The 24,330-nt window shown below is 41.0% G+C and overlaps 1 protein-coding gene across 3 annotated transcripts in view; it reads right to left on the reverse strand.

Moving 5' to 3' along the window:
- Positions 1-24,330, reverse strand: part of CLYBL (citramalyl-CoA lyase) — a 174,512-nt gene that overhangs the window by 25,683 nt on the left and 124,499 nt on the right. For all 3 annotated transcript variants that reach the window (XM_055802683.1, XM_055802682.1, XM_055802681.1), the window contains exon 3: positions 2,896-3,084. In XM_055802683.1, coding sequence (XP_055658658.1) covers positions 2,896-3,084 — 189 coding nt within the window. The remainder of the gene's footprint in view (positions 1-2,895; positions 3,085-24,330) is intronic.

Below are 24,330 nucleotides of genomic sequence, written 5' to 3' on the forward strand. Positions count from 1 at the left end.
AGCCCTATATTGTAATTCTATTATGTCTGTCCAGATTGAGTAATTTGCGTGGAGATAAACATATCGCAGGTACAGCGAAATTATGTTAGTAAATAAAGACAAAAATAACATATGCATATATTTTAAATTTAAGGAATATTCGACTATTAATGGATATCAAAGGAAAGGGAATTTTAATCATCTCTCCATTCAGTCTCAGTTGGGTAAATCATATCTAAGAGATTTGCATAAATATAAACCATCAAAGACTTTTCATCTTCAAAGGGGGTTTCAAGACCCTATAAGCTTTGTACTGTAATCATCGCAGGTCACAACCCTGCAGGAATAAGGCTGCTATGGCAACATAAAAAACTAATGCTTAAGGCTTAGCATAATATTCTGACTAATAGAAAGGAAACTCATTTTAAAAGCTGGCAGCCTATTTACCAGAAGCTGGATTAGAGGTGTTATTTCCCCTTTTAGCTTCCCCCCACTGCCCCTCCCCAAAAGAAGGAAAATCTAATCACCCAGATCTTGAAAAAAAAGCTTTCCAGCAATTTGCAGTAACTTTACAATTAGGCCAAAATAAATCACAGCTTTCTTCGATGAAGAATTCTGCCCTTCCTATCCCTGCTTTGCATCGTCACTGTGGCCCTCTCGGTAACTTTTCTCTGGAGAAGAGAATTCCACCCAAAAATGTGCAAGGAGAAAAAAAGAAAGAAAGATCCATGCAATTCACACGTGGGAGTGTACAGTATAGCAGGTACTATAGTGACAGAAAACAGTAAACTTCATCCAGGCGCATGCAGAAAATGAGGTAATATAATAGCATCAGCGTATATTCTTAACGTTCATATCTTTTTTTTTTTAAGCAAAAAAAAGTAAAATGTGCTACTGGGTTTATATTTTAGGTGCATGTTACAGCAATAGAGCTCTTCTTTTATTTGAAAATATTTTAAAAGTCACACTCCTGGGATTTTTTTCTACCTTTTGTTTTGAAGGTAAATGAAAAAAAAAGCATGCTTAATTAAATATTGTCTCCCTTCCTCTCTCTTTTAAAAAATTTGCAGCAAGCACCAATACAAAAGGTAACGAGTGGAGAAGTTTCAATTAATTTTTTTTTTTTTCCAAAAGGAGACGATTAAATGTTTCCGGCCCGGTAAAGTGTTCATTTCAGGGAGAAAGGGGGAAAAAAAAAAAAGGAAGGCGGAGGGAAAAAAAACCCACAAAGCTTGGGGAGGGGATGAAGTAGCAAGGCCTCAGCAATTCTTTCAATTCCAGTGCACACCCAATAGTGTGTCGGGAAGAATGCACACTGGTCAGGATTTGTGGGAGAATTGTCCCGCCACAAAGGAGGGAGAGTTACGCTTGTTATAGTCCAATAAGCCATGCCAGTCAAACAAGTACCCACACTAGGGACAAAAGGAAAGCAAGAGATTCTCACACAAAAGAAAACAAGTAAGCCCATCTTTTAGTTGTGCATCAGCCTCCAGGTTTTCTGCTGCACATAAATAAAAATGAAGGGGGGGGGGTGGGTATGTGTAGGGGGAAATAAACAGCTTCTGGGAGGCTGAAAAATCATGCTGGAGTGAATTTTGGGAGGATTGGGAAAAGAAGGTAGCGGCGTTAAGCAGAGCGTGCTCTTTGTGTGCAAAGGTTGGGCAAAGTGAGAGGGAAGCACAAGGCGGACAATGAGGCAGAAGTTGTTGGGGGTGGCTTGTTTTCCATGATGGAAATGAAAGTTAGCGAGAAGGAAGGTGGAAGGGGATGAGGGGGCAAAAAAGCCCCCGCATCCCACCTCCCTGCAAAACCTATTTGGTGGCAGCAAGGGCCCTGCCATTTTGGAAGCATGAATATTCATTACTGACAAGTTATGTCTAACACTTACACGGCTGTAAACCCTGAGAGGTATACTCTGGTTAATTTAATTAAACGTTGGTGGAAGGGGATGGTGTACCTTCCATTGCGAGCAGCGGAGGCCGAAGGGGCAGTGCCACGGAGTGGACGGGGCTCGTCACTTACCCAGTGTGTTTGCTCAGTTGTACGCACACGCCCAATCTCAATGGTTTGATCAAGGTTAGATGCTGGGATTAAAATAAATCCTAATACGTCTGCCTGACTTTCATCACAGCTTACACGTGTGCTAGTTGCTTGGCTAGTGGTTTGCAAAAATGCAGAAGTGAATTAAGCATTATTCTTTTACTGGCATGTTACAGCAATAATGATATCTCTAAACAAAAGTCCCCCTTTCTTGACAATTAAAACAATTATAGCATAATTAGGCCTATTTCAAAGTTTTCTTAAGTAATTTGACATGCCAACCATTTACATTTCAGGTTTTTATTGGCTGAAAAGTCAGTCGTGAAACACAAACACACCTGTCAGCAATTAAAAAGGAAGAAATAGAGAACTGTTCAGGAAATAATATCTGTGCTAATTAAAAACACTAGTTAAAAGCTTCCTGTTTGTTCCTCCAGTTGCCCCAAGGAGTGACCTTCCCCCCAACCCATTTTTTCATATGTCGCTAACATAGTTTTCCCATCTCCTGCTTACAATGCGTGTAAATAATGCTCATGGACAGAGACAGTAATTTTGCTTGTTAGGATAGTTAGAGAAGAGTCAGATACTTATGCTTCTGTTTCTGATAATAAACTCTGACATCAATATTGGTTCTTCGTTGACTGTGTGAGAAATAAACCTGATTTTCTTTATAAATGCAAGGTGTTCTGTGCATGCTTTTTATACAGCACATCTTACACACATTTAAGTGGATGCATTTCCCAATGACCTTAGCCAAGCAACAACATTACATGGTATTTGCAGCTGCCTTCCTAACTCAAGAGTCATTCATGTCTATGCCTGTGTGAACTTGGCCCAACAGCTTCAGTCAAAAGCTACTGTGTTGTTGGTACTCACCCATCTTATTTCTTCAACACATTCAACCTTTGGCAACATCATGCTTGAAGGAAGGGTCTTGGACTGCAAAAGCACCTCCAGATCTTCCTCTGCAAGACCACTGGACACAGAGTTTATCCTAACACACTTCTCAGCATGGCCAAAGTCAAACTCTTCAAGGGTTTTCACAACAGTCAGTCTTGCTTCTCTCTACAACATAAATGAGTTTAGAGGCACAAGAAAAGAAAAAGAAAGCATGTTTTCTATTGACAGAAAAGTGCACCGAGGAGAAATATTGTTGAAACGACATGAGGAAAAAGCTAGACAGCCAGTGTACTATGTCCCCAAAATGTCTGCCACTCTTGTACTTTTACTGAAGCAGTCATCACCAGCACCTCGCAGTCTTACCTTCCTCATTTCTTTATAACCGGTAAATATGAAATGCTCGGGTTTTATGTCTAAGTATTTCTACACCACCACTTGTAGAAAACAAGACTTTTGTGTCCACTAGTGCTTAACACATGTAACAAACAAAAATCTTCATGCTAACCACAACATGTTGCACTAACCGTCTGTACTCACAAAATGGCATGTTATTAAACTTGCATTAAACAATTAATTTTTGTAATTAATCTCTATATTGCTTGAATGTCAGTAAGCACAGATGTACATATACTTTGGCTTTACTGTATACATCTTCCTTTTCCCCATGTATTCAAGGTGTATTAAAGCCTGTGGTAGAGCTTACAACTTGCATGTGAAAACAACGTCAAAGTAACTCGGGAGATTTTTCCTGAACCACATAAAAATGATATTTTCCTACCGGCACAAAATAAAATCTCCAAAGACACACACTTCCTGTGGCTGTTCATTATTTTTGTGGATGTGAATTTACAAATCTGTTTAATAGTCAATTTGCATGGAGAATACTTGCATGCTTTTCTGAAATGAAATGCATTTCTTGGCCTGGAGAAGGTGGCGGGGGGGAAGGAGGGTGCTGGGCTCCCTGCTTCCTGTCAACTGCAGTTTCAACCCCAAATTCCTTCCACTCACCAACAGCCCCTAACAAATTTGCATTGTCAAAATGCACACTTATCAAAAGTCATTTCATTTGTGAAGAGTTTTTATGTGGCTAATAAAACTTTAAAGCTTCTGACTCTCGCGGGTTCAGGAACGACTTTAACAATATGCAGTTGCTGAATAGAGATGATTTTCAAGAAAACAGGCAAACTCAAGGGTAAAAAATAAAACTAAAAAAAATCATCAAAGTTAATATCCAGGCTAATACCAATCAGCAAGACAGCACATGACAGTAGATTTAAACCAGACGGATGCAAATCTCTGTTGGCGAGAGGGGCAGAGGCAGTTTCCCAATGTGGTCTGAGTTAAACGGTGTGAGGGAACAGTAGCTTACAGTTGTCAGGTCCGATCAGAACAGGGTCTCCCAGGCCAGTTTAAGACAGCTCTGCAGTGTACTGATTTACAGGGCTGGGACCCCCGATAATTAGGGTAAGTTTAGAGAAAAGCAAGTGATGGCTCTAACTGGTTAAAAGGAAGGAATAATGAAGCAGAAAGTTAATGAAATCTGAAGCAAACAGCCTTCAGCTTGGGGCTACTAGCCGTGCTTCTCCAAAGGTTGGGAGCATGTGCCCGTTAATCGGACAGACGGGAACAAGGCGCACATGTACGCATCCCTGTGCTGCGATCAAGGGGCACGTTCAGAGGTAATCTCTGGAAAATACAACCCGAAACGTTCCAACTGCTGTGAATGGACTCTGACTGGGGCCATTAGGAAAGCCACACAAAGATGCATGCAGTTTACTACAAACACATCCAGCTGGAAGACAGCTCCAGCACACAGCCGTCTGAAATGGCTGTTCTGAACCATATGATGCCAATACCGGCTAACACAAATCCCTTACGTTTTCCTTCTCTGACCAGGGGTAATGGTTTTCCAGGGCTGGGCTGAAAGTTTCTGGATATGATGCAGGAGGGTACCTTAAAAACACGCTCCAAACCAATTTATGCTTTTAATTAAAGTCAGATTATCACCGTTTCAGCACACACTGATCCAATTTGCAAAAGAAAGATCTCCCCAAATTATCCACTAAGGCAGCATCCAATTCCAACTGAAGGCACATCTCTAGCAAACTTACAGCCTAATTCGTTACGATTTTTTTCAGATTAGAATAATGAGCAGTAGACCATCTCATTAGCTATTTTTTTCCTCAGGCTGCAAACTCCCTTCCCCAAAAAGACAGATCATGTCTTTCTAGGTATATTTCCATACAAAACACTTATTAACAGGCTGTTGCTGTTATCAATTTACATAAACTAAATGTGCAGCCCTCTGGTACGTATCCCAAAAATAACCAACAACTTCACTGAATTTATACCAACCAACAAACATGGGGAGGGGGTTGTTGTTTTTCCCCATATTTTAATAGGAAATATGTTGCTATGTTAGTTAACACACCCATGCCATCTGTTGGGTTGAGAATTGATGCGTTTTCTTCGAACTGCTACGTTTTAGATCTGTCTGCCTAGATACCCCAGGAATGGAAACATTTCCCTTCCATGATAAAATGCTTCTAGTCACTATAGTTTCCACATCAGGATTCAATTTATGTTTTCAATTTTGGGACAAACTCGGAGTACCTGGCTGCCAAAGTCAGAGCTCATGAGGGGGCTGACTCGGTGCCTACTCTTCCTGCAATGGAGAAAATCTCATTGATGTTAGTGGGGTGTATCAGGTCCCCACACAGGCTTCCAATAAAACATTTCATGGCTAAATAAAAAAATCTACTAAACCCTCTGACAGTATGTACTATAAACATGGGGGAAAGGAAGAGCCCTTTCTGCCTTATTACGCAGGGAAACATAGATGTTATTCTTGTTGCAGGATCCATGCAAAACCTAAAACTTTAAGCTAGCTAAACTACTTGAAAATTGCAACAGTATAGAAAAAAGTAGTCCTTGATACAATAATGTCTTTAATACTAGTAGATACAATAATAAACACGTTCTCCAAATACTATGTAAGGTCCCTGCCAAGAGTGGTCAAACTAGATTTTTTAAGAAACAGTGAAAGAAATGGTTTACCCTGTTCTTCACATGAGAACTACAACATCAGATATTCATGAATGAATATTTGATAAAGAAATAAATCTGATCATTAAGTAAATGATTCCATCCCCAGGTAGCTTGGGATGGCGGTATCCCCACTGGGTCCCACGTGGGTTGGGTTCTTTATCAAACTGAACCAGAGAGAAAGACAACAGACTGCTTCAAGTTAAACAGTGACATTATTAAAATACGCTACATTTGCAACTCATGCTGGAAGACCCACTGGGGAAGAAAACGTTGGTCAGGGTGCTATTTTAGCATCCCTTCTGTTTGACTCTGAGGAGGACATGGGAGGATGCTCACTACCACGTGGAGCTACGCCAACCGGAGAAGATACAGGTTTCAGTGACGCAGCATTGCTGACAAATCCACAGCCACCCAGACAAACAGACACTGAAATTAAAGATGGGAATACGCGTGTTGCTGGTGCAATTGGCACCCATTAAACCTAATAACTAACCATCCTCATGAGTTCCCAGCTCTGAATTATCAAATCTGCAAGGAAAACAACATCCGTCCACTTTTACACTCCAGTGGAAGAGGTGGTCCCTCGCGGCGGGGCTGCGCAGTCTCGCCATCTGGAGAATAAATCGAGTGTGAAGTACAGTATAGTTTGGGACCAAGCTCCGTGGCGGCAGCCCAGCAGTTAGTTCATTAGTCCCAAACTTGCGGGGATTAGTGCGGTATCAGCTCTACTGTCGGATGGGATCAGGCAGGCAGAACGCAATACTCGGGGATGGGGGTGGTGGTGAAGAAGGAGCCCCTCGGGTTTATTTATAAAACTACACAGTGTAAGCGCACATAAAGAAGTGCCTTTGGTTATAGTATTGTCATCGCCTCCTACCAGTGAATCAGCACCTTTCCTTCTTTCCTTTTTTCCCCCTTTTTTTCTTTAAGTTATATGTCAAGACATAGAAATTTCCGCTTCGAAACAGAAGGAATGCCACAGAGCTGGAAGCTCAGCCACCCACTCACCCTGGACACAGTGTTAATACAGCAGTAATGAAGCAAAGATGGTCAGATTAACAGAATTTTGGGGACTGCAACAGCAGACGGAAAAATGACATTTTCTTCTTTCTGTTCAAACTGGTACGAAACCCCACAAACCAGTTTTCCAGCACTGTGATTTCTGGACCTCTCTGATTTTGGGGAAAAAAAATCTGTTTTGCTTTATCTTTCTTGCCTAGTTTTACTCCCTTTTTTTTCCTCAAGACCTTCAGGTCTTAATGTAAAGAAAGTGGGTATATTTAAAGATACATTTATGTATAGATCTCATCCTGTTAACATCTTTTGGTAATAATTCTTCATATGGAAATGTAAATATATGATGCACTAAAATGGCAGGCCAGTATCTATCATCCTCATTGCCATAATAAGTTTGCATGTTTCAAATGGCAGAGGAAAAATTAATTACTATAATCACAATTCAAGTTATTTTTTGTGACAGGTCTGACATGGTAAAAACATACAATTATGTGTTAATGTTACTTCCCTGGAGTGGTTTGTTTACAGGACTTGACATTGCTGAATCTTTTGTCACTTATATTAATGCATACCCGACAAAGGCATCTCCCAAATAAGATTTTGCAGAAGCGCACAAATATTATAAACCCACAGCATTTTTTGGGCAAAATTCAGTCTCTGCAGAGGCAAAACCTGACATTTTTTACATGCTTAATTCTCCACCAGTGAAGTGATACCACAGAGAGTGAGACACTTCTTTAAGTTTCAAATTAACAGATGAGATTGCAAAGACAAATTAAATTTCTTTTCAAGGAAACAAAGAGAACTGTAACCGTGGAGCATTTTCTGAGAACAGGAGGTTCTTGGTTCAAGAGACCTGCTTTCTACCTTACATGCACCAGGTACCTGCGAGAACAAATCTTTGAAATGGCAAATACTTATTTCTAGTTAGTCTTGTTAGACTGAAACGCTGCTGTAAAATGTGCATACATCGCAAAACCTTCAGGAAGCTGTTATTAAATCACTTAGAGTTACCTTCCAGCAGATAATCAGTTGAGCAGTTTTTAAAGACTTAGGAAGTTTTAAAACACATTTTCTTTTGGTTCCACAGGGAACACGCCAAACCCATCAATCATGTAATCCTAAAGGAAAGAAGAGGCAGGAGTGGGGAGGAGAATGGAGAATAGAATTTCCATCTTGTATGTCTGTGTTTATCCTCTGCAGTTCAGGCATACGCATGTTTTAGAGCACTGTAAGAATCTAATTTTTCTGCTACTCTTTCCTGAAATCTTCGAATTCTTTCTTTAGTAAGTATTTGTCTATTCAAGACTTTTCTTGTTTTACACCAACCTTTTCACTTTTCTGAAAGAGATTCTTCATGACATAATGAGTCATCTAACTCTGTTCATCTCTAGCATCTGCTGCTTTTCTCTCTGCTCTGCTAATTGTCTTTACATGCGGTACATGGTCTAGCAATGCTAAAACGAAGCAAACTTCAGTGGTCAGCATTATGAACTAAGCTGCAATTCAATTATGCTCTGTTGAGGAATCTTAATGTCTTTCCCCATTTTCCTTTAAGTTTCATTTAAGGTCTAGGAACGCATCAGTGTGCCTATCAACAATATTTATCCTGTATTATTAAAGGACAAGATCTCTTAAAGCTGTTTATGAATAGCTGTGAGCTGCTTGCTGCCATGTAAGCTTAGCAGCCTCTCCTTCCCTCTGCCAGCATGGATAATGTGGATCCTGAAGATATTAGGTGAGGTCTACCCAACACCATCAGAGTTGGGTGATTTCTGTATATGATGATTGGGTGATGGCCTGTCTTGAGATGCTGTGAACGTGGAGAACCAGAGAACAAGAACCCGAGGTCCACCTAGCCAGCAGTCCAGGACCCAGGGCTCATGAATCCCAATAAAGCTTTAGGGGTGCTCAGCTACGTAAGCACTACATTTCTGCTGAGCTGGGGTATCTGAAGACATGTATATTAGTGCTAGTGCAAAAGCAAGACATTTTCACAAGTTGTGTTTAAGATATTTTTCTGACTTGCACGTATCTCATGGAAGTTTAAACAGAGGCCAATTGGCTGATAGAATGAATTGGCACGTAGAAATATTCATGCAATGTAAGGACTTAGCATAAAAATTTCAGTAGTAAAAATAATGCAGCATGTTGTGTGTGTATATACATAAACACAGAGACAGGCTTATACCTTAAGCCTATGTGTACAGAAATATTTCAAAACGTTTTTTAATGACAGTACTTTATACAACAGCTTCAATAAAAGAAAATTTTGTTCATGTACGTACGCAGCTATTCTTCTGTCTGCCAACTTCTATAAACACTTACAAAAGAGATGTAAACAACCTTTCAATTAAGACAAATCAAGCTAACACTAATTTAAGCTGGCTGCAAGATGTAGTCTCTTTACTTCTTTCCCTGGCTTTCTGAGGATGCTTTTGGTTTTGTGACAGATTAGCATCACAAATGAAAATTCTTTAGAAGCATTAGTGTTAATTAGTCTTCCTGGACAATCCAAATGAGCTGCTGCATGATGAAATGAGACCACAAAATACTCAATCTGATGTATCAATAAGAAAAAAAAGGCTACACATTTCTTTCATCTGGCACATGAACTTAACTGTATGTAATGCTTATTTTTTATTTTAAAATATTCTAGTTTAAGGTATATTTAATTGGCACCATGTAATAAATTATTATTGAAAATGTATACATTTGGGAATCCATTTTTTATTTTTATAAAGGTATCTTTTTGTTAATCCTGATAATGAAATACATTGTGGTCTGCCAAAAGTATATCTGCTTTAGCAAACTATCAGTAGCTCTGCTCAGCAGCTGATTTCAGGTGTGGTGATTGTAAGTGAAATATGGATAAAATGTTTTGAAGATCAGCAAATGGACACTATCAGAAGCATCACCTAATTACTGCCTCAATTATTTAATAAATTATTTGGGGAAAAAAAAAGTGCCAAATGAGGTAAACATTAAACGGTATGGGAAGTTAAAAGCAAGCTAAAGTCAAATTAAAAGTTTATCAGCAAGAAAACAACTGGCCAGAGGCTTGTACTGAAGGAGCCAGCGTCTGCCCCAAGCTGCTCGGAAGCCCCTAGGAATGAAGATGGCATTAAGAAAAATCAGGTCCGCTGTGCCATGGCTTCCTTCATCCTTTTTTCTGGAAGAAACTTTTCCCAATCTACCTGCAGTCTCAATAAAGCTAGGTGTTTCAAAGAGAAAACTTGGAACAACTGTGCATGTTTTTTGGTATTGTGCAAATACTGATTAACAGCTCTTATCTCAGTTTTCAGAAAGTGCTTTTTCTGCATTGGTAAATTAGCAAATTAATATTCTGTAATGCAATCAAAATCCCACAGAATTCCCTAAGTCCAAGTGTTTACAGGTCATGTCCACAGTAAAATTGTACTTGTGCAAAAAAGCAGAAAAGCTCTCATCTCTTCATTTTCAACCTACATTTTAAAGTTAAGTGCTGTCACCTTGTAGATGCGTGTGTTTCCATGTAACAGGTTTAGCATGGGATTCGTGAAACTAATGGGCCACTCAGGTGTCTTATGCTGAGCAAGACACCCCCACAAAGTCCTCCCACCAGGCGGGTCCTTGCACTGTCCAGAAGAGGACTTCTTAAACCTTCTCATTTCACAGGCAGGTTTTTAAAGCAGAAATTATCTCATGTAGCCCTGTGTGCCCTTGTGAGATCATGTCATTCATATAAATTTTTTTATTATTTATATTTTACATATTTATAGGTTTATAGACTCTGACAAACTCTATACAATCAGGTAACTTAGCTCCCAACTTCACCTGAAGGTCTTGGGCCCCGACTGCCCACAAGGTACAACTGCTCATTTACACTGGGGGAGCGAATCATCTATTCCCCCCAACTAAAGCACAGGTATGGTTTTAGAGATGGAGCTCTCCAGGTGCCATGCCCAAAGAGCAGTATGGGCAGGACTGCATCAAGTCCAGCTGCCTCCACACTGCTCAGCCCTGTGACGCTGCTCCAGCAAGGCTTGCGTACCTTCAAACACACATCTCCTCTCGCCATGCCCCAGGGCATGCAACACTTATCCTCAGCTAAAGGTTACGCCCCCCCCCCCCCCCCCCAACCGTTCATATGGCACACCGCTCATATTATTTCAGCTGCTGGAATTGAAGAAAAACCACACAGAAAAACAATTATGCTGTAGGTCCATCAAAGCCCCACTCTGTGTCATGGGAAGAGCCAGATCCATGTGCTGCACATAAGGCTGTCACTGCTGTCAGTCTGCCCCTGTGCAATGTGGATACGAGCCCCTCTGCCCCACGAGGTGAGGGCACCAAGATCTCTCTTTGGGTCAGATGCATTTAGCACTGTAGAAGTAGCCCGTAATTGCAGTAATTACGTCCATGGAAGAATAATGTCAGGAGATGTTTGATACAGAAACTTTGGTCTAACAAGCTCTGCACTAAACTGACACAGCTCTTGCCTTCCTGCAAAGCAAACTTGTTTTACATGTGTATTTCTCAGCCAACGCTTACCTTAACAAAGACCCACCTCACTACACTGGATTTTTGCCAGAAATCCTTCTTCTCTTTCTACCAGAAGGGCTTCCTTCTGATAACAGATCCCACTTGGATGAGTGCCCAGGGTGAGTCAAGGAACCCAAACATCCCACTCCACCCCAAATGCCGGTTTTAGCACCTCCTGTAGGCAACATTTTCTCAGCTGCTCCTAATAACATGATGAAGCCCATTACAGGGACTTGGCAGAGTCCCTGAAGGATGGGCAGCAGTACAAAAGCAACTGCACCCCCTTCCTTCCACCCCCACACCCCTGAAGTGGGAGAGGGGAGACAGCACCAGAATGCCATGTCCCACATGTCCCCACGTAGGCAGTGACTAGCTGAGGCAGAGACTGAGCCCTCATATAAAATAGGATTAACTCCATGAATCAGGTCTTCATGGTGAGGAGTAAGGACTTCTCTGAAATCACTTCACTTGTTTTCAATGGTCTAAACCAAACCTGAAAATGTGAATTTTTCCCGGCCCAGAGCTATGATTAGTGTTAAAGGAATGGAGGTTTTTCTCCAGTCTGAAAGTGGGACCTGAGGAGGTGGTTATTTTCTAGGTCAAATCTCCCCCGTGTCAATCCTATGGCAGTAGTATGGTATTTGTACATCACTGATGCATGTATTGTACTGGTACAATATAATACACTTCTTTATAGACATGTAGAGAAGAAATCTTGATTGTTTTGTTGGTGTTCTTCAAAACCTTTTTAAGTTCCTCATTTAGCTATTCCTGACTGCAGTGGAACAAATTACTGAAAATTGTTACATTTCTTTCCCCAAGCTTTTCTTCAACTGTATTTTTTTTCTGATGTAATTATTTTTACATGCTAGGCTGCCTGAGAAGGTGCTCCTTAACAGGCCTTCTAGAATATCTGTGAAGTTTGAAGTAACGCTGGTGCATATTCCCCAATAAAAGGCCAGGATAAATGCATGTATAATTACTTCTGCAAGATTAAGCATTTCCTACCCTTTTCTGCTTATTTCCACTACATGCCCCACCTTTTCCCCATGCAAGCGTTTCCAATGCAACTGTTTCTTGAGCCAAGATGCAAACTGGATCACTGAAGCAATCACATTAGAAAAGCTCAGATTTTTTTTATTTCTGGGTGGGAGAGCAGTGTTTTTTTTTTTTTTTTTTTTACCCCAGACCATTTCAGCAGTCTGGTTTACAGAGACATACAAACAATTGCATCACTGCAAGCAAGGGGTTTGCAGAGGATGACAATAAGCAGCTAGGAAGGGCAACATAGAAAGAGGAACTTCTTGAGATGTTTTTGTTTTTTCCACCAAAGCCAACCAGCTAAGCACCCATCATTTCACTTGTTTTGTGTTAATAAGGAGACTAGCAGGTAGGATGCAAGCAAATGCCTGCATCCCATAACAACTGTCACTACGAGCCCCCATTCTTACATCCATATGTATTTACCCATAATGTCACCTCAATGATGGCATAACTGACCAGGGCATCTGGAAGTAGGGAACTTTGTTAAGTCATCGATTACTTGACTAACACAACTTTTGCCTTCACTTCAGTTGTTCCCTTCGGAACATTTTTCAGGTCTGAACATGCAGGCTCTTTCACCTGTGTTTTTGTTACCTGCTCTTATATCTGTCAAAGTCCAAATCCGATGTGGATTTCACCCACTTCAAGCAGTCTGTCAGGCTTGGAGCTCAAATTCTTTACATCTGGCTTATCAAGTATTTTCTCTCACTTTTTGGACAATGACTCTACCAAATGCAATGTCAACAAAAGACTAATAAGATGGGTTCATCTTTGGACCATTTCTTAAGAGATATAATAAATCTGGTGCCAGTCTGGATCCTGCTTTCATACTGCTTTAACCACTTTGAATTTCGTTGACACCAATAACGTTAAGTTGATGCAAAGCCATGGTATGCATCTGTTCGCCAAAATGCTGCTAGCAGTATAATTTATTTTCCTGTGTGAATGAACTTCATGGACAATCAGGATTTTACAGTGGTCTAATTGCGTGCATGCATACAGTACTACTGCTTTGTTTTTATTATATTAATTTTAAAACAACAGTGATAAAACGTAATTCAGCATTCACAAGTTTGACACCCATTAAACTGCCATTTTTGCTTGCATTTTTTCCCCCCTCCCATTTTTGCCCAACTTGCTTTACTGTTGTGTAACTGTCTGGATTAAGTATGTATTTAGCAATTTTTTTGTCCCTTTGACTTGCTATGCAACTCCTTCTCGATCTGAATGAAGGACTGCCACAAGAAATACATGAAAACTTGTGCTACTTACCTAACAAATGCTTTTTAAGGGAAACTGTTCTGCCTTACTTGCTAAGCCTGTTTACAGTTTTTGATTGCCCCACTAATAATGTGTTTTGCATTGAGAACAGAAGGTAGTTTTTCCCCCAAAGTGCTCAGAGACAGCTTCTCCAGCCAGAGTCCCCTCCATCACCTGCATCAGGTGCAGATTAACCCTGTTGGGACTCAGGTGATGCTCCCTTCCCTGTCCTTGGCAGTGGCTGCTCCCTCTGCTGCCAGCGTGCCACTGAGCATCACGTCTGTCTGGCAGCTGCCCCTGCAACCTCCGGAAGCTCCCTGGCTCCATTTTCTCATTCCAGCTGGGCACCGAGGCACCGTCCCTGCCAGCACGTTTGCGCTGCTGTGTGGTTATGTTGCTGGATACAGCAGGTTGTTCAGGTCCTTTCCTGGTTAAGGTGTCTTTACTTTTGCTTGGGATGGGGCTGTGGCCAGTGTGATCCAAAGTGGTCCTCACACCACTTTGTCAAGGGCTTGCTCTACATCTAGAGAACTTCACTTATTTTCTGAGGGCAAACTGCACAGTGACACCAGTGCTGTTCAACTTTATCTGTTGGCAAGTTGCCTACCCATTTCTCTCCCCACACTTTCATTTGCATGCAATCATCAATAAACTTCCTAGAAAATCTCCTCTTTAGAGGCAGTAGATTTCTGCAACACAGGTGTGGGAACAAGTCTGTTGTCCCTTTTGAGCCCACTGGGCTACTCCAATGTCTAAGGGTGCCATACCAGGTACAACAGTACCAGACAAGTGTTGCAAAGCGTGTATCTTACCGAAGTTTCTTTCTGTTCTGGCTCCTCATTCAATCTATAACCTTCCCCAGTAGGCTTCAGGCAGAGTTGCAGAATCACAGGGTGGCTGAGGTTGGAAGGGACCTTTGGAGGTTATCTTGTCCAACCCCCTTGCTCAAGCAGGGCCACCCACAGCTGGTTGCTAGGACTGTGTCCAGTCAGCTTGTGAAGATCTCTGAGGATGGAGACTCCACAGCCTCCTTGGGGCAACTTGTGCCAGTGCTCGGTCACAGTGACAAAGTGTTTCCTGATGTTCAGAGGGAACCTCCCGTGTTTCAGTTTGGGCCCATTGCCACTGGTCCTGTCACTGGGCACCACTGAGCAGAGCCTGGCTCTGTCCTCTTTGCACCCTCCCTGCAGGTATTTATGTACATTGATGAGATTCCCCTTGAGCCTTCTCTTCTCCAGGCTAAACAGTCCCAACTCCCTCAGCCTCTCCTCACAGGAGAGGTGCTCTAGTCCCTTCATCATCCTTGCAGCCCCTTGCTGGGTCTCTCCGGTATGTCCATGGCTCTCATGGACTGGGATCTCTGGCATTCTCTTCCAAATGATTCACAAGGTTTAGAAGTTCTCCCTTCTATTTGTCAGAAGACTTTGAGTATATTAAAACTATCTACCTTTTTATTTTTGAAAAAAAATTAAGGTCTATTTAAAAAAAACACAACTGGTATTCAGCACTCTAGTTTATTTGTTAATACCATTTTTTAAAAAATTCCTATGTCCCTTCATACTCTCAGCATCACCTTTTTCAATATAATTCTCGTTTCCAACTGAGTGATTTAATCTTTGCTTTAAGATAATATTTCATCTGTTGCTTATTTGGCTTTATTTCTTCTTGACCAGGTTTCACAGCTTCAGATTCTGTGTTGGCAGTTTCTTGGCCAATTTTCCTTTCCTGTTGACCAGATACAATCTCTGCCAGTATGGACACTAAGTCCTCTATTGCTGGCCAAGCAAGAATCAATCATGCTGAATCTTAGTAATATAAATTTACACTTAAGACAAATGTAATCCTCCCGGGAATTATCATCTACCCTAACATAACTTTATCACTATTTATGAATGCTTATGATTAATTACTGTAGCCCACTTACATGCACGTTTGTAAGTAGACAGCTATCAGGATAATTAAAATAGCAAGAAAAGAGTAGCGAAATGGCTTCAGTCTAATAGCTATATAAATATATATATATTTAAGAACACTGCTTGTGCCTGTGTTTGGACAGGTTGCTGTTTGACTCCATATGCATGTGGACCTACTTTCTGGCTATTCTAGTTTCATATCTATATTGCACAATCACTGTAGAGCCGCAGGCAAGTTGAACCCCATTGTCCTCTAGACCATTCAGGCTTAGCACAAATGCACGATCTAGTGACAAGAGCTTTCACTCAGCCAATTCTGCGTGCCCAGAAGTTCATCTCAGCTTTTTCATCTTGAACAATGGGGAAGCAAGGGGGATAGCCTAATATTTTATCCTCTGTTTTGCCTATGTAGTCTTTGTCCACCAGCAGTTTGTGGCGCTAAAGGCGAACCTCTTGCATGTAATCGCTTTCAAAAAGCCTTCCTCCTGTAGACAAGGCAACGATGAGTTACAGTCACTGTTTGCTGTTATCCTAATCTGTTTTTCAAATAAAGGTGCCTTTTCTATCATCTATATAACTCATTCTGCTCTTTCTGTGTCTCTTCATGCCACGGCACACTCTCTGGGTTTAATACAGGACAACATTCTGAAAATTTGTTCTTCTGCTGTCCTGTCTCCCAAGGATCACCACCTCCTTTCGAGCTTTGCTTGTACTTTTTTCACTGCTCATAGTCAAACAAGTTATTGAAATGTTTTTGTTTGTTTTTTGCTGTTTCCCTCCCTCGCCTTCAGTCGATGTTTGTAAAGCATTTAACACTACACCAGGCGGGTTAATTTACTGCACTGGTAAAACAGGCTATTTGGAGTGTCTTGCAACACTGACATGTTTTCAGCTTGAAAATCAGATGTCTCCATCCCAAAGGAAAGAATTCTTGCCAAAGCTTTGTTTATATCGATGCCAGGTGCAATCTGGCCCAACAGTGGTAATGACATATGAACACTAAACAGTTTGTAAAAAGCATGCTTCAAAATGAAATCTGAATCCTATACATAAAGACCCAGGTAAGAGTCTTACTAGGAATTTGCCTGGTGTAGGAAAGTATTTCTTTGTAGAAACATTAATTTGGCTTCTGGGCTCCCTTTAGTGTTATTAGTGGCTTCTGATTTCAATTTTTTCATTACAGATTGTTTTTCTTTTGCTTCTGGTAGAGTTTTCAAAGCCACAGGTTTATTGTGTAGAAATATTTTAACAAAAATTACTGTAATTACTGTATTTAATACTTTATTTTGTACATGGCTCTTGCATGTACGATTAACAAAAGAAATCTTTCCTCTTCTTGCCTCGCAGAGAGCAACCCGTATTTGGTGAAATTAGAAGTACTGTGATTCAATGCATACTGCAGCACCTCTTGAAAGGGAACTGCCAGAATTGAATTGCATCTTCTTCTTCTTAAACAAGTTCAAAATGGGCTTTCATCCCTAAAGGAGATTTTTTTTTGGTTACTGCTGGCTACACAGAGGGGAAAAAAATGTTAAACCTGTGTGAGAGTCCTGACTCTTAGATTAAGTAACTCCCTGACCATAACATGAAAGCATCAGAAACTCTGGCAGGCTGTAACTTGCATATGTTTGTCTGAGCTCTGTGATGGTCAAATCCTCAGCATCACTTTGCAAAGTTATGGCCAGATAAAACTGTCTAAAAAAACAGTGGTTTGATACACTGTGGGGTTTTTAAAATGTGCCCAGATTTTTGTTTGCAAATCTGTATTTAACTGACACTCCCACTAAATCAGTGGCCATTTACATGAAGATCTGGCCCTTAAAAATCAATGACATTTATGCAGTGATCAGATTCTCATCTCTTTTGAGGGGCAATGTTAAAACCAAACATCCACTGCTGATATTGAGCATGTGTACTGCATATAGCGCAAATCATTTCCCCACAGAGTAAACCAAACAAAAGCCATGAGAACAACACCAATAAGAGACTATGTGACAAAAAGCTATTCATGTGCACAACCCATTACCTCACTGCATACCTAAATACGAGCCAGTGGCTTTGGGTTTTGTCTTAAGGAGAACTCTGAGGGAAATTCTCAGGATGCCTTTCCCATGTGTTTGAAGTAAAATCATGAGATGAGTATGCCTTTAAAATGAGAGATAAACCACTTAATACTTCAACTCAAACTTCAGAAATCATGATTCTTGAATCAGTGCCTCAGCAGAAAAGGAAAGACTCAGATTTGCAGATGGCAAGTTGCTTGCTGCAATCTGAAAGGGTCTATACTATAATGGCAAAAAATATGACTATATACACTTTCTTCCTCTGTCCATCTGCCACTGTTATAGTCTACTGTGGGGGTGATTTTATTTAAATTTGGACTGTTTGCAGGCTGATTTCTCATTTCTGCAATCATTAGGTTTGTCACAAAAAGAGTAAATAATTTTTTTTTAAAAAAACCCAACTGCTGCCTTGGTGCTGTGTGACTTACATAGTGAAATCATTGCAATAGGCTCTCTCTGAAAAAAATCTACATACATCTGCTGCTAGTCTGCATGGTATCTCATCCAGTGACTGTGTATGTACATCTATACATGGAGGGTTTGGGAATCTTCATAATGACTGCAATTATTTTCTGAAACGAAAGATACAGAATAGTGGTAATCATCAGCCAGACCAAGAATAAAAGAAGAGAAATACATAAATAATAGAAAATGAGTAATGCAAATTGATATTTAATTTACTAATATTTAAAGGTCACAGGAAGAGTCATCTCGTTTTACTCACTTACTATGCACCTTCATCCAGGAATGGTATACACTAGCTTGCCACAGCCTCCCCCACACTCACTGTGTAACAAAAAATACTGGTGGACAGAGGTATGTATTTATCAAGATGCAGAGAAACTGAAAGCTGTCAGGAACCATGGCTGCAAACATCAGATCATTCACCTTTTCCCTTGCTCAAGACTTGCCAAGAACAGGACATACAGATGGATTTTTTATTTTTTTTCCCAGAGGGACTGGATTTGCCTAGAAGAAGCTTTTGTGCCTTCTGCCATCAGACCCTCATCCCTGCTGGGACCACTTGCCTCCTGGAGCAGTGGTCCTCATGGACAAATCCCCCTGGCCGAGGCTGGTCCTCTGTGCTATCCTCATGCCTTTGGGCTCCCAGCCACACTGATGCACCTCAGAGCAGATCCCATCACCCTGCAGAGTCACCCCCCAGGTACAGCGGGGTCCCCAAAGGCAAGCTGGTGGCTGCAGGGAACAGGAGCAGCTGGCTAAAGCTGCCAGCTCTGCCAGGCTGACAGCAAAGAAATCGCAGCAAATAATGGAAATTGTCTCCTTAGCATGTTAAGTTTTTAAAATGGCCTGCAATGTTAGGGCCTGTGTGGTTTTAGGGCTTGTAGGTCATTAGCTCAGGCACTCTGAAGAATTAGTACCTGAAGGCAGACTTTTAAAAGGCACACTTTGAACAGCTTATTCTGGGAAAATGAGAAAATATCAAACTAAAATTATTGAAGAGCGTTGATTCCCCTCTCTTTTGCACTGCAGAAGGAGTGTTAATGTGCAAGCTGGAAACTCAAGCCCATTGGGACAGTAAAGATTTTGGATCTGCATTTTGTGCAAGCTGGAAGAAAACGAGGCAGCTGCCAGTATGGTTTCATCCTTGGGATTTTTTCCTTTAACATCTGAAAGGAACTTTGATTTTGTTATAGTTTTCAATATTCTCCCTCCATCAAAATCCTATTGATATAATGTGACATGCATGTTGTTCTAAAATCACAGAAGACAGTGTTAAAGAGCACTGAAGAGCCTTATTTGCTGTGTATCTGAAAATGTATAAAACTAACCTATTTCTTTAATTTAAAAAAACCAAACAGACATTTTATTGCACCGTTCTGAAATGAGGATCTTTGTCTAAAGCTGAGGTGAAAGCTAAGTGGGTTTTAAGCTATGAAAGATTTAAACTAACTAGCACCTTTGTCACTTATTCCATGTCAAGTGGGTACAGACTGCAACAATTCTGATAAGGAGGTTTTTCACATTCACTTCTGCCAGTAGTGGGAGGGGGGTGAAGAACAAGGGTCATATTTATAATCTGGAATGCTGCAAAATGTATCTCTTCAAGTTTTCAGCTGAACTGAGATATTTATCTTAACAAGATCTAATTAGACCTAATTTCCATAGTATATCAATTATTTTCCTCATTAGAGTAGCTAATGCCATGTTCAGATATCATGGCAATCAAGCTTGCGATTTCTGGAAAAACTGGTTAGAAGGCTCAGTATTAAGTGTGTTTCCAACTGTGAAATTTATCCTTCCGAGCAATGCCTCCCAGTTTACTCACTTTGTTCCAGGATTCTCCACAGCATATGGCCACTGGAACCCATTAAATAACACGAAGTAAGACAAAGTCAGCGATGAGTCAAAAATAGCTACGCTAGTGAATCGCCTTTCAAAATTCTGTCTCTAACAAGAAAAATAATGAAGAATACGACATGCAATTAGAAGAAATTAAGGTCAATTTTCAAGCCGGGTTGCCTACGTCGTGGTTTCGAAATTCACGTTAGGCACCTCAAATAAAAGCAGTCTGATTGAACACCTGCAGCTCTTGGCAACGCACCCGCGCATGTAAGGCAGCCAGGCAATTCTTGTACACAAAGTCTCTACCTCTCGGTTTTGTATTTCCCATTACCTAAAATTCCTAAAACTCCAGGTCCTAATCACTAGGTTTGACATGTTCCTTTCTCCTCCTAAGGAAGACACCCCGTGTTTCCAGTGAGTGGCCATATGTGTGCCATATACTTGTTGGACAAGTCCCATTTGCTCAGCATGACAGTGAAGGCATTTTTGTAGCACAGGAGCTTGTCACAATGTATTTGGCCAAATACATTGTCACAGTGTATTTGAACCCCTCACATCCAGCCTGAGTCATCTGCAAGTTGGGTGTCTGGTCTCTGTTTTTTTCCTGGAGATTTTTTACAGCTGAGAGTGAGAGCTTGGTATATCTGGAAGGAGATTTATCTTCTCCTAGACTAGTTGCCTAAGGCATAAAGATGATTTTGCCTTCTTGGAGGCACCCAGATTCCTTGGCTGAATATCCAGGGATCCTCGGCAGCTAGTTGAGAGGAAGCACCTTCCTCCTAGAGAGCTGCAACAGGCAAGGTGAGACTCAGCTCATTGTTTTCGGGGCTAGTGGCTCCTCTCCCAGATGAGACACACGACATTTTATCTAACTAACTATAGACCTCTACTGCTATAAGAATATCACATGAACAGTGGATCTTCAGGATAAGCTCCATGTACGGTTATACTGACACATTCCATGGCTGAGAGCAGGGAGATGCTTTCATTCACAGTTACACCTTAACTAAACACTAGCCAACTACATGTATTTCCTCACATTTAAAATACACTTGGTGTTCTGAATGGGTGCGTGTCAAATGAGGCACAGGAAACATGCAAGTTTCTGAATAAATGGAATTCTTTATATGATGCATTTTGAAGCTTTGTAGTTGTTATTATTTGCTTACTTTTGTATCCAACTCCCTTCATTTGCAAGTAAAAAGATGCTTCATCTAGCTGTTCAAATAGTACATTCCAACAAGATATCCCAGGAAATAAACAACCGTTTCTTCTGACCTGAGTTATAAACAACAAAAAGCTTAGAGTCCGCAGACTGTACATACTGTGTCTGTCCCCTTATATCTAAGCATGTCTATGGATTTAATGGGCATATTCAGGTATAACGCAGATAGGAATCCAGCCACAGAACTCCTAATTGATTTTAAATTACATGGATGGTAACAGTGCCAGAAGACAATTTAGTTTGCTCTCTTTCATACTGAGCTGAAGTTGTTTGGTTTTCTTAAAAGAAATAAAACTGATAATTGTCACTACAGTAAGTAAATATGTCTGAATACACACAGAAAGCAGATCTATTGGGTAAGAAGGTTACAGAATCTCATTTTGTGGTCCATCTGCTCCCTCTTTGCTTCCCAAGCCAACAGACACTAATCTGGGATGAAGAAACTGACAGGACATGGGGGAGGAGTAGACGGTCATGATTCCGACTCATTTCAGCTTTTTGATATATGTGCTCATGCCATTGTGATATAATAGAAGGAAAATAATGCAGTGGAGTCAGGAGGACAATCCAAACAATTATGTATTACAGCAGCATTTTACTGTTCAAGACTTTCTCATAATTTCAGTGCAGTTTATATATTTTACCTCTGAGACCTGAGTGCTCAAAATCAATGTTAAAGGCAAAAATGATGCATTGCTGGAAAAGAATGTTAAGCAGATTATAGGCTGAAATAAACAGTAAAATAATCAGATCGAGCTCAGGAAAGTGTCCAGGGTACTCCTGGTAGATTTTTTTCCCTGATTTGCATCTATGCAATTTGAAGGTCTGAAGAAAAAGTGAACATCACCCCAAAAATTTTTTCTAGCCACCCTAACATGAAAAAAAAAGCAAAAGCAGTGCAAGAGGATGAGAACTAAATACAAAAGAGCTAAGGAGAAAAGCAAAATTCAAAGCCATGGACCATCAGTGAGAAAGACAAAGCTGAAGTGGCAGTGTGGCTAACCAGGGATAGTAAATGAGAAAGGGATGTGCTGTGTGACTGTGCAGTAGTAAAAAAAACAGCCAGTGGAGCTGTATCATGTCATATACATCTCAGTGCAGCTCAACAACAGCAGTACTGCCAGTCTTTATTTCTAATTCTGGGCACTTTGTCATCAAAAAGACCATAATAAATAGAATTAAGTCGGTACAGAAGCAAGAAGGATTAAAGTGAAAAAGAGATTAAAAGAGATAAATATGTATTGTCTGGTTTAACTATAATCAAGACGCAAGGCACATACAAATAATTTAAGCATGTTAACACTCCAGTGAAAGTGGTAAGTTCTTGAACAAAGTAAAAGAGAAGTATCACTAGAATTTTGGATAAGTACTATGAAGAAGTTACAAAAAATAAAGCTGTTGTCAATGGGGAAGTGTGTCTCATGGTTATAAAACCTAGTCCAAGATTTTAAAATCATTTTGACCACACGATGCAAAGCACTGACACGGCATGAGGTCCCTCTGCCAGGTGAAGGCTGTTCATACTTTCTGGAAGGGTAATTTTAGCCCAGATTAGCTGGACTTCCCTCAGCTAACCACAGACTTTTCATGGATCCCTTCTTATCCTCTTTCTGTTCCCTGTCCTCCAAAGCTACCTGGTTGTCTCTTGGATGTGGTTACCCTCTCTTATGTGCAGAGTCATGATAACTCATGAGGAAACTGGCTTAAATTTAACCTTTTTTTGCCCATTGCAAAACACCTGAACCAACTCAATTGCTCCCAGGACACCATAGCCTCAGTCAGCCACACTGCTGCCCATCACCAGTACTGAGGCTGAGCTGGTGGGCGAAGCCAAACACGATGGAAACTGCATGCTGACAGTGGTATTCCCAGGGAATGGCAGCATTTGGTCAGGGCACTGAATGTGGTTGCGTTGTGAAGGCTGCAGCCACACAGAGGCAACCAGGGGGAGCTCAGGACATTGCCATGCACATACCACGTGGATATTTTAGGACATTGGCGCAGTAGACAGTCAAGGGAAAATGCTAAGCTAAGCTTACGAAATGGTCAAGGGCAATGGCAGACATTCAAGGTCAGCACTACGGGGAGCTTGCCTGCATCCAAACAAGGACACAGACATAACTGCAAATGCAACAGGAGGTTCCTTGGAGAAGCAGTCATCCTTTGACGGAGGGCAACTCAGTTGTCTCCAAAAGAGGTTAATGACCACATCATAAATGGAGAAGAGATAACTGGAGGGAACCTCTCTCTCTGAAGCATTGACTTCCCAAGATCTCCATAATTTAGCTTGACTTCTATGTCCCTCAGTGTGAAAGCAATGTTTGGAGGCCCTTTGTTGCCCCTTGTTTCATGTTTTTTTCTGGGCATCCTGAGATGTACTAGGCAAAAAGGTTGCAGGTCTGTTCTCTCACCCACACATACGCACACCTACATAGCTGTCTCAGCCTTGCATACTCCCAAACAGTCCTGGCCTTGGCACAGGGTCTGAACTTCCCAGGGTCTAAGACTTTTCTCCTTATGGGCTTGCCCTCCCTAGGACTAATGGTCATGAATCACAGGGTGTTGATTTTATGAAAGCCAAGAATTTCATACAGCAAAGCCCACACATAATTACAGATCATCCTCTGAACTTTATCTAATGCATCAGGATTTATAAAAATCAAACCTGAACTTGAGATAACAAAAGGGATTCCCAGCACAGCAAGCTTTTCCAGAGAAACCTGTGCAGATCTGTGCTCTTATGGTTTAATGCACTACAGGCACAGTATGCAATCACAGAATAACGGTACGCTTGGCATGAGTGAAGATGCGCATTCGTCAGCCTAGAATAGCATGGATCCAAGTCACATCCTCCGATCTGTATGGTGCCTTCAAATGGTCAGAGCGATCACCAAAAAGTCAATCTAAGCTCCTTCTCCTCACTCTCTTGTATTTTGGAAGCCGGTCTTGATCCATTTGTCTTCCGCTGAGGCTGTCAAAAATATTCTGTTCCCAGGAGTATAAAGAAAAT

The sequence above is a fragment of the Falco peregrinus genome, chromosome 4 (assembly GCF_023634155.1).
Source record: "Falco peregrinus isolate bFalPer1 chromosome 4, bFalPer1.pri, whole genome shotgun sequence".
NCBI lineage: Eukaryota > Metazoa > Chordata > Aves > Falconiformes > Falconidae > Falco > Falco peregrinus.